The sequence below is a fragment of the Entelurus aequoreus genome, linkage group LG10 (assembly GCF_033978785.1).
Source record: "Entelurus aequoreus isolate RoL-2023_Sb linkage group LG10, RoL_Eaeq_v1.1, whole genome shotgun sequence".
In the NCBI taxonomy this organism is placed as follows: Eukaryota; Metazoa; Chordata; class Actinopteri; order Syngnathiformes; family Syngnathidae; genus Entelurus; species Entelurus aequoreus.
The window spans coordinates 4,424,162-4,436,406 of record NC_084740.1 but is presented as its reverse complement, the minus strand read 5'-3'; the positions used below and the strand labels follow the sequence as shown (position 1 = coordinate 4,436,406).

Here is a 12,245-nt window from a genome sequence, read left to right as displayed (position 1 = left end):
AGTTGCCAGACTTTTACTGTAAAATATATGGTGTTTTTTTTTTAATTATTATTTTTACAACATATTACTGTAAATAGAAATACAGTACCGCTGTTTAATTTTATTTTGGCAACTCAGCAGCCAGTTTTTTACCATAATAAAATGTGCTACCATAAAATCATCAACCGTGGATTTTACCGTAAAAAAAACAGACAGCTCAGTCGACAGAATTTTACTGTAAAAAAAACTAACATTGGTCGTTTTTCTTCAACTTACAGTAATATGCTGTAAAAAATAAAAATTAAAAAATAAAAAGTTTTTATAGTGTACAATTTGATGGATAACTTGCTTCGAAATCATAAGTTAAGCAGATATTTAAGTATTTATTTGGATTTTGACCAACACAGTTAAATAATATAATATTTGTTGCAATATTGGACACTATTTTTTAAAATTATTTTTACATCATATTACTGTAAATAGAAATACAGTACCGCTGTTTCATTTTATTTTGGCAACTCAGCAGCCAGTTTTTTACCATAACAAAATGTGCTACCATAAAATCGTCAACCGTGGATTTTACCGTAAAAAAACATTGGTCGTTTTTCTTCAACTTACAGTAATATGCTGTAAAAAAAAAAAAAAAATGTTTTCATAGTGTACAATTTGATGGATAACTTGCTTTGAAATCATAAGTTAAGCAGATATTTAAGTATTTATTTGGATTTTGACCTACAAAGTTAGATAATATAATATTTGTTGCAATATAGGACACCATTTTTTTTTAAATTATTATTTTTACAACATATTACTGTAAATAGAAATACAGTACGGCTGTTTCATTTTATTTTGGCAACTCAGAAGCCAGTTTTTTACCATAATAAAATGTGCTACCATAAAATCGTCAACCGTGGATTTTACAGTAAAAAAACAAACAATTTGACAGCTCAGTCGACAGAATTTTACTGTTAAAAAAACTAACATTGGTCGTTTTTCTTCAACTTACAGTAATATGCTGTAAAAAAAAAAAAAAAAAGTTTTCATAGTGTACAATTTGATGGATAACTTGCTTCGAAATCACAAGTTAAGCAGATATTTAAGTATTTATTTGGATTTTGACCAACAAAGTTAGATAATATAATATTTGTTGCAATATTGGACACAATTTTTTTAAATTATTATTATTTTTACAACATATTACTGTAAATAGAAATACAGTACCGCTGTTTCATTTTATTTTGGCAACTCAGCTACTAGTTTTTTACCATAATAAAATGTGCTACCAAAAAATCATCAACCGTGGATTTTACAGTAAAAAAACAAACAAACTGACAGCTCAGTCGACATAATTTTACTGTAAAAAAATCAACTTTGGTCGTTTTTTTCCCCCCAACTTACAGTAAAATGCTGTAAAAAAAACTCCCTAAATGTTACAGTAAAATCTATTGGTCATTTTTATAGTGTACAATTTGATGAATAACTTGCTTCAAAATCATAAGTTAAGCAGATATTTAAGTATTTATTTTGGATTTTATCTAACAAAGTTAGATAATATAATATTTGTTGCAATATTGGACACTATTTTTTTCCCCTTGTCAAACTAGAAAAAAAGACCTAAATACTGTTAGTAAGAAAATAAAGAAAGTAAATATAAGGTATTTTATTGACAAATATTATTTCCAGGCTTTTGAGGGCCATATAAAATGATGTGGAGGGCCAGATTTGGCCCGCGGGCCTTGAGTTTGACACCAGTGCACTAGACACACCATGAGCTTGTTCATAGATGTACAATAAAACTCCTCATAGGAAGTTGTTATATTTGTTAGAACTTTGTTACATTATTTTTGTACATAAAAAAACTGGCAGTTTAGTTGCCAGACTTTTACTGTAAAATATATGGTGTTTTTTTTAATTATTATTTTTACAACATATTACTGTAAATAGAAATACAGTACCGCTGTTTCATTTTATTTTGGAAACTCAGCAGTCAGTTTTTTACCATAATAAAATGTGCTACCATAAAATCGTCAACCGTGGATTTTACAGTAAAAAAACAAACTGACAGCTCAGTCGACAGAATTTTACTGTAAAAAAATTAACATTGGTCGTTTTTTTCCCCCCAACTTACAGTAAAATGCTGTAAAAAAAACAATCCCTAAATGTTACAGTAAAATCTATTGGTCATTTTCATAGTGTACAATTTGATGGATAACTTGCTGCGAAATCACAAGTTAAGCAGATATTTAAGTATTTATTTGGATTTTATCCAACAAAGTTAGATAATATAATAATTGTTGCAATATTGGACACTATTTTTTTAAATTATTATTATTTTTACAACATATTACTGTAAATAGAAATACAGTACCGCTGTTTCATTTTATTTTGGCAACTCAGCTACTAGTTTTTTACCATAATAAAATGTGCTACCATAAAATCATCAACCGTGGATTTTACAGTAAAAAAACAAACAAACTGACAGCTCAGTCGACAGAATTTTACTGTAAAAAAAACTAAACATTGGTTGTTTTTCTTCAACTTACAGTAATATGCTGTAAAAAATAAAAATAAATTTTACAGTAAAATCTATTGGTCATTTTCATAGTGTACAATTTGATGGATAACTTGCTTTGAAATCATAAGTTAAGCAGATATTTAAGTATTTATTTGGATTTTGACCTACAAAGTTAGATAATATAATATTTGTTGCAATATAGGACACAATTTTTTTTTTAATTATTATTTTTACAACATATTACTGTAAATAGAAATACAGTACCGCTGTTTCATTTTATTTTGGCAACTCAGCTACTAGTTTTTTACCATAATAAAATGTGCTACCATAAAATCGTCAACCGTGGATTTTACAGTAAAAAAACAAACAAACTGACAGCTCAGTCGACAGAATTTTACTGTAAAAAAAACTAAACATTGGTCGTTTTTCTTCAACTTACAGTAATGTTCTGTAAAAAAAACAAAAAAACTAAATTTTACAGTAAAATCTATTGGTCATTTTCATAGTGTACAATTTGATGGATAACTTGCTTCGAAATCACAAGTTAAGCAGATATTTAAGTATTTATTTGGATTTGGACCAACAATGTTAAATAATATAATATTTGTTGCCATATTGGGCACCATTTTTTTAAATAATTATTATTTTTACAACATATTACTGTAAATAGAAATACAGTACCGCTGTTTCATTTTATTTTGGCAACTCAGCTACTAGTTTTTTACCATAATAAAATGTGCTACCATAAAATCATCAACCGTGGATTTTACAGTAAAAAAAACAAACAAACTGACAGCTCAGTCGACAGAATTTTACTGTAAAAAAAACTAACATTGGTCATTTTTTCCAACTTACAGTAATATGCTGTAAAAAATAAAAATAAATTTTACAGTAAAATCTATTGGTTATTTTCATAGTGTACAATTTGATGGATAACTTGCTTCGAAATCATAAGTTAAGCAGATATTTAAGTATTTATTTGGATTTTGACCAACAAAGTTAGATAATATAATATTTGTTGCAATATAGGACACAATTTTTTTTTTAATTATTATTTTTACAACATATTACTGTAAATAGAAATACAGTACCGCTGTTTCATTTTATTTTGGCAACTCAGCAGCCAGTTTTTTACTATAATAAAATGTGCTACCATAAAATCGTCAACCGTGGATTTTACCGTAAAAAAACAAGCAAACTGACAGCTCAGTCGACAGAATTTTACTGTAAAAAAATAAACTTTGGTCGTTTGTTTTCCCCCCAACTTACAGTAAAATGCTGTAAAAAAAAAAAATCCCTAAATGTTACAGTAAAATCTATTGGTCATTTTCATAGTGTACAATTTGATGGATAACTTGCTTCAAAATCATAAGTTAAGCAGATATTTAAGTATTTATTTGAATTTTGACCAACAAAGTTAAATAATATAATATTTGTTGCAATATTGGACACTATTTTTTAAAATTATTATTATTTTTACAACATATTACTGTAAATAGAAATACAGTACCGCTGTTTCATTTTATTTTGGCAACTCAGCTACTAGTTTTTTACCATAATAAAATGTGCCACCATAAAATCATCAACTGTGGATTTTACAGTAAAAAAAAACAAACAAACTGACAGCTCAGTCGACAGAATTTTACTGTAAAAAAATCAACCTTGGTCGTTTTTTCCCCCCAACTTACAGTAAAATGCTGTAAAAAAAAAAATCCCTAAATGTTACAGTAAAATCTATTGGTCATTTTTATAGTGTACAATTTGATGGATAACTTGCTGCGAAATCACAAGTTAAGCAGATATTTAAGTATTTATTTGGATTTTATCCAACAAAGTTAGATAATATAATATTTGTTGCAATATTGGACACTATTTTTTTTCCTTGTCAAACTAGAAAAAAAGACCTAAATACCGTTAGTAAGAAAATAAAGGTATTTTATTGACAAATATTATTTCCAGGCTTTTGAGGGCCATATAAAATGATGTGGAGGGCCAGATTTGGCCCGCGGGCCTTGAGTTTGACACCAGTGCACTAGACACACCATGAGCTTGTTCATAGATGTACAATAAAACTCCTCTTAGGAAGTTGTTACATTTGTTAGAACTGTGTAACATGTTACAATGCACATTAATGAACATATCAAATAGAAACGTGACAGATTGTAGCCAAAGGCTGATTTTCCAAAGAAACACTAATTCAGCGTTATAGTGAGTTATATTTTTCATGCACTTATTCTTGCTGTATTTATCTGGCACAAATGGAAAGCCGGTCCCTGAAAATAATGCCTACATTAAACCGGTCCGCAAAAAAGGTCGGAGACCACTGAGTTAGAGGACAGCTGATCCATGCAGGACTGTTCCTATGACACATGTTTGGAAGTCCATGACTCTGCATAATGCAAAGCAATCGGATAGGAGCTGCTCTAGTCCCCGTTTTATATACCTGGGGCCGTACTTATCAAGCTTCTCAGAATTACTCCTAAGAAGTCTGCTAAGAGTTGACTTAAGAGTAAATAAATTCTTGGCTGAAAGCTGCACTTAAAAGTTAGTTATCAAGCGTCTTACTCACACTTTCAGCGAAGTGTAGGACTGAATCTTAAGTGTCACACTCAGAGCTGAATTACGACATTACTATGTGCCGTAAACGCAATTTTAGGTGACGTCATTTCTGTGTCCATAGAAATGACCAATCACGGAAGGGAATCCGTTGTCTAAGAATAAAGAAATATCTTGGAAATATTTAAGTGGACAATGGGAGTGTATATTTTGACAATAAACTACAAAATAATACAAAACAAACTAGTCCCCGCCGGCACTCACGCTACCGCTCCCTCTCTTCTCTCGCCCACACACTCACTGACGTCACTCACCTCACGGCCACACACATACGCTACTGTCATAACATTTTCTTTCCAATTCATTAATTAGGCAACTAATTTGAAACTGGTGTGGGTGGCTCTATATATACTAGCCCACTGCAGACACATGCAGAAATCAACAAGGAATCGAAAAGTATTAAATCTGTGACAAAAATAATATCCGCTCTGTCTAAACGATACCGTTTGATCAGCTGCTCGTCATAAAAAAAAACCCAACATTGTTCCGTTCCCTGAACGTTGGCGCACGTCTCTCTCGCCTCAGTGCCATCCCCTGCTGGCAACTCCTAACCACTTAAGACACCTCTGAAAGTCTCTTAAATATCGTGGAGAGTAGGAGTGATTCTTAGACTTAAGAACGTTGATAAAAAGCTTTTATTCTTAAGTTTGAGAGTAGGACTAAATTTCGCAAATTCTCAGGACTTAAGTGTAAAATGGCACTCTAAGAAGCTTAATAAGTACGGCCCCTGGTCTTTTTCTTACATCGCTTTGAGGCGGCCGTGCCCGCAGCTTGTGGGTTCCAGGTTCGATTCCCGCTTCCGCCATCCTAGTCGCCGCTGTTGTGTCCTTGGGCGAGACACTTTACCCACCTGCTCCCACACGGTTCAAATGTAGCTTGAAGATTTAGATAATGGCTTTAACAAAAAGCGCTTTGAGTCTCCACAAAAAAAAAAACGTTATATAAAAATAAATCACTTTTCAAAGCAACCTGAGCTTACTGCATTGTTACACTGACCACCACTTTTTAGTTAAATGCAATATAAGTATATAAATATGTAACAATATACATACATCTAACTCTTAAATAACCCTTAATACAGGGATGTTCAATAATCCAAATGTCTATTAAAATACGGTTTAAAAACAATTGCGCAATTAATATGATCAGTGTTATTCATATTAACATTTCTTCATTTTCTCAGGACATTTTGGTCGTTGTTCTCCACTTCAGCAGTTATTTATGTTTGTTTCATTTGATTAATACATGTGCCAGTAAAAATGAGCTACCCGAGGCTGCACTTTGGACTTCCGTGCCTGAAGAGATCCTTAAAATGACTCACATTTGTTCCCATTAGTTGTATTAGCAAATCCAGTTTTGACCAAAATAGCTCCTATGAAATTTGTGTTTGGTTAACCCGGGGGTCGGCAACCCGAGGCTCTAGAGCCGCATGCGGCTCTTTAGCGCCGCCCTAGTGGCTCTCTGGAGATTTTTCAAAAATGTATGAAGAATGGAAAAAGATGAGGGGAAAAAAAAATCAATTTTTTTGTTTTAGTATGGTTTCTGTAGGAGGACAAACATGACACAAACCTCCGTAATTGTTATAAATCACACTGTTTATATTAAATATGCTTCACTGATTCAAGTATTTGGTGAGCGCCGTTTTGTCCTACTTATTTTGGCGGTCCTTGAACTCACCGTATAGTCTGTTTACATGCATAACTTTCTCCGACTTTCTAGGACGTGTTTTATGCCACTTCTTTTTCTGTCTCATTTTGTCCACCACACTTTTAACCTGGTACATGAGTGCACAAAGGTGAGTTTTGTTGATGTTATTGACTTGTGTGGAGTGCTAATCAGACATATTTGGTCACTGCATGACTGCAAGCTAATCGATGCTAACATGCTATTTAGGCTAGCTATATGTACATATTGCATCATTATGCCTCATTTGTAGCTATATTTGAGCTAATTTAGTTTCCTTTAAGTCCTCTTAATTAAATTTATATCTCATGACACATGTAATATAGCTTTTATTTTTTTGCGGCTCCAGACAGATTTGTTTTTGTTTTTTTTGGTCCAATATGGCTCTTTCAACATTTTGGGTTGCCGACCCCTGGAACCGTTAACCTAATGTTGCTAAAAATGTCAGCTTCACAAAAACTATATTATAATATATATGTCACAAAAACTATATTATAATATATATGTATATATATATGTATATATATATATATATATATATATATATATATATATATATATATATATATATATATATATATATATATATATATATATATATATATATATATATATATATATATATGTATGTATGTATTTATATACGGTAGAGGCCAAAAGTTTGGACACACCTTCTCATTCAATGTGTTTTTTTTATTTTCATGACTATTTACATTGTAGATTGTCACTGAAGGCATCAAAACTATGACACCTGTGAAGTGAAAACCAGTTATTTATGTTTGTTTTATTTGATTAATACATGTGCCAGTAAAACTGAGCATGTACATTCTGTCAGCGCTGCACTTTGGACTTACGTGCCTGAAGAGATCCTTAAAATGACTCACATTTGTTCCCATTAGTTGTATTAGCAAATCCAGTTTTGACCAAAATAGCTCCTATAAAATGTGTGTTTGGTTAACCCGGACCTGGGCAAATTAAGGCCCGTTAAACGTTTCAATCTGTCCCGCCGGACATTCCCAAATTTTTGTTTTTTTAGATATTTTAAGATATAAAGTGTAGCTGCCGTTATGATGTGCACTCATGTTTTATAATGACCGGAAGTCTTCAACTATACTAACTATTTACATGCTTGGAATCTGCACTTTTGCATTACTAGTTACTGTGGTCATCTAATTAGTTTCTATAGTCATCTAATTAGTTACTATGGTATAGTCATCTAATTAGTTACTATTGTCATCTAATTAGTTACTATTGTCATCTAATTAATTACTATGGTCATCTAATTAGTTACTACGGTATAGTCATCTAATGAGTTACTATGGTCATCTAATTAGTTACTATGGTCATCTATTTAGTCACTATGGTCATCTAATTAGTTACTATGGTCATCTATTTAGTTACCAGGGTCATCTAATGAGTTACTACGGTATAGTCATCTAATGAGTTACTATGGTCATCTAATTAGTTACTATGGTCATCTATTTAGTTACTATGGTCATCTAATTAGTTACTACGGTATAGTCATCTAATGAGTTACTATGGTCATCTAATTAGTTACTATGGTCATCTATTTAGTCACTATGGTCATCTAATTAGTTACTATGGTCATCTATTTAGTCACTATGGTCATCTAATTAGTCACTATGGTCATCTAATTAGTTACTATAGTCATCTATTTAGTTACCATGGTCATCTAATTAGTTACTACGGTATAGTCATCTAATTAGTTACTATGGTCATCTATTTAGTTACCATGGTCATCTAATTAGTTACTACGGTATAGTCATCTAATGAGTTACTATGGTCATCTAATTAGTTACTATGGTCATCTATTTAGTCACTATGGTCATATAATTAGTTACTATGGTCATCTATTTAGTTACCATTGTCATCTAATTAGTTACTACGGTATAGTCATCTATTTAGTTACTATAGTCATCTATTTAGTCACTATGGTCATCTAATTAGTTACTATGGTCATCTAATTAGTTACTATTGTCATCTAATTAGTTACTACGGTATAGTCATCTAATGAGTTACTATGGTCATCTATTTAGTTACTATGCTCATCTAATTAGTCACTATGGTCATCTAATTAGTTACTAAGGTATAGTCATCTAATGAGTTACTATGGTCATCTATTTAGTTACTATAATCATCTAATTAGTTACTATGGTCATCTAATGAGTTACTATGGTCATCTATTTAGTTACTATAATCATCTAATTAGTTACTATGGTCATCTAATGAGTTACTATGGTCATCTAATTAGTTACTACGGTATAGTCATCTAATTAGTTACTATGGTCATCTAATTAGTTACTATAGTCATCTAATTAGTTAGTATGGTAATCTAATTAGTTAGTATGGTAATCGAATTAGTTACTATGGTCATCTAATTAGTTACTACGGTATAGTCATCTAATGAGTTACTATGGTCATCTAATTAGTTACTATAGTCATCTAATTAGTTAGTATGGTAATATAATTAGTTAGTATGGTAATATAATTAGTTACTATGGTCATCTAATTAGTTACTACGGTATAGTCATCTAATGAGTTACTATGGTCATCTAATTAGTTACTATAGTCATCTAATTAGTTAGTATGGTAATATAATTAGTTAGTATGGTAATCTAATTAGTTACTATGGTCATCTAATTAGTTACTACGGTATAGTCATCTAATGAGTTACTATGGTAATGTAAGTCACAGCAGCTCAGACGAGGTACCAAGCAGTGTGGGCAGGGAGTGTTTCCACAGAGTGTTTCCAGAGCCTGAAATGTGGGTGTCAGGGACAGACGTGGAAGGAGATTTGTACAACAAAGTTGTAAAGCTTAGTGATGTATCACATATATCAGACCGTAGGTGTTTTTTGTTTTTTTTACCCTTCATGTTCATATTTCGCTGTTTGTTGCAATTTTGTTGCGTTTCGCTAGATTGTAAAATATGTGGATGGAGAGGGGGTGTGACGTCTATATGTTGTCAATATTCAGTGTTTTATCCTTCATAGTTAATATTGTAAATCCCACATTCTTTATTTTCACCTACATTCTGGGTGTCTCATTCAGTAAAAAAAAATTAAAATTCAATTCTGTTTTTTAAGGGGGTCTGTCATAAAGTTTTTAGCTTTCAATCAGACATTATTGTGAGGTTTTGTAGTAGTGTTCCTAAAAATAGGACCCAAGCACACGTACTGTACAGCAGATTTTCACAGCTTATGTATATATATGTTATATATATATACATGTATTTATATATATATATATGTTATATATATATATACATGTATTTATATATATATATATAATATATATATATATATATATACATATATATACATACAAATGTGTATGTATATATGTGTGTATATATATATATATATATATATATATATATATATATATATATATATATATATATACATACAAATGTGTATGTATGTATATATGTGTGTATATATATATATATGTATATATATATATATATATATATATATATATATATATATATATATATATATATATATATATATATATATATATATATATATATACCGGCCCCCAGACACATTTTTGTCTCTAAATTTGGCTCCCCGAGTCAAAATAATTGCCCAGGCCTGGGTTAACCTAATGTTGCTAAAAAATGTCAGCTTCACAAAAACTGTAAAAACAATAATTTGAAGACTTTGTACAATTTTTAAAAAGGTCAATCTTTTAAAACTAGTGTAGCCCGTAATATACATATCAAATATTACTTATTTTGGATGTTTTAATCCTTACATTTCAGTATGTTTACATCCATCCATCCATCCATTTCCTACCGCTTGTCCCTTTTGGGGTGGCGGGGGGTGCTGGAGCCTATCTCAGCTGCATTGGGGCGGAAGGCGGGGTACACCCTGGACAAGTCGCCTCCTCATCGCAGGGCCAATACGACTGTCTTTAACAAAAATAATTGAAAAAAACAAGCAATTTCTTATTCATAGCATTCAGGAAAAAGTAGCGCCATCTGGTGGACAAATATACACACACACACAAAAAAAAAGAAAGATAAATGTGGAATGAAAAATAGCATTTTGAATATGAAAAATAGCATTTTGAATAATTTGCTTTTTAGTTAGGAGCAAGTGTGCTAATTTTGGTGCAGCATTGTTATCTTGGGCTACTTTTAAGGAATTTTCCAAGATTTTCAAAACGATGTCACTTGGTAATATGACTATTATTGCACGTACAAGAATTAAGGCTTCATCTTGACAAACTACTGGTATCGGATGAAATGAACTTAATGAGTGTATTCCCTCTGTTTCCTCCATTAGGCGTGGTGGTCCTTGGTCTCCAGCATGGACACCCTTGAGGAGGACCTGACCTGTTCCGTGTGTTACTCTCTGTTCTCTGACCCCCGCGTCCTCCCGTGCTCGCACACCTTCTGCAAGGCCTGCCTGGACAGCGTGCTCCAGGCACTGCCCAACTACTCCATCTGGCGCCCCATCCACCAGCCGCTGAAGTGCCCCATCTGTCGCTGCGTGGTGGAGCTGTCCATGAGCAGCGTGGACGCCCTCCCCACCAACGTGTGTCTGCAGGCCATCATTGAGAAGGTAGGCAATCACCACTTGACTGTCTGAATGTTGGACAGGTCACATAGTGCATTACACATCTGATGTCCAAAATGTAGCTTTAACCTCTTAAGGCCCAAGCTGTTTGTTTACATGCTTTATTTATTTCTCTTTGCTATTTGGGCTTATTGGACCCTAATTAGAATACAAACTAAGAATCACCTTTTGATATGATGTACTTAGTCCATAAGTACACAAACGTGTACTTCATGTTTAGTGACATGCTAATTCTTATTTTTACACTTTTTTTTTTCTCCCAAATTCCATTGTATGTTATACTCTTCTGACACCACCAGATGGCAGTATAAGTGTCCACATAAGCGGCCATAAGACCCCAATTCAGTAGTGTACACAATTTTGGAAATAAGAGCTAAAAGGTGCTGTCCACGTATGTGGCCACTAAGCCTTTGGAGGTTTTAAAGCTGGAATTTAGACCCTTTTAAAGTACTTACTGGGAACACACCATTTTGTGTGTAGCTTTAATGCAGGGCTGTCCAAAGTGCGGCCCGGGGGCCATTTGCAGCCCGCAGCTAATTGTTTACCGGCCCGCCACACATTCTGGAAATACTATTGTAAAAATAAAAAAGAACATTAAAAAAAGTGGAATGAGGTGAAATCTAACGAGAAAAAGTTGCAATGTTGACACAAAAGCTGCCATGCAGGCTGTTTTTTTTCTCTTTTGTCTTTCTTTATTTTTCTTTTTTTGACATTGCTCAAAAAAAAAAAAAAAAAGACAAAAAATCCATGTTATAATGAATTATTTTCAGAGCTCCAATTACTTCAAATATTTCACTTTAAAATGTTTTATGTGGTAAATATTGCATACCGTATTTCCTTGAA

At 32.2% G+C, this 12,245-nt stretch overlaps 1 protein-coding gene across 6 annotated transcripts in view; it reads left to right on the top strand.

Annotated features, from left to right (window-relative positions):
* The window catches only part of trim59 (tripartite motif containing 59), a 31,532-nt gene that overhangs the window by 3,047 nt on the left and 16,240 nt on the right, over window positions 1–12,245 (top strand). For 5 of the 6 annotated variants that reach the window (XM_062062008.1, XM_062062006.1, XM_062062011.1 and 2 more), the window contains exon 2: window positions 11,109–11,387. In XM_062062008.1, the coding sequence (XP_061917992.1) occupies window positions 11,109–11,387 (279 nt within the window). Of the gene's footprint in view, window positions 1–6,760; window positions 6,906–11,108; window positions 11,388–12,245 lie in introns of those variants that run through there. The other variant, XM_062062007.1, reaches the window with a different exon arrangement.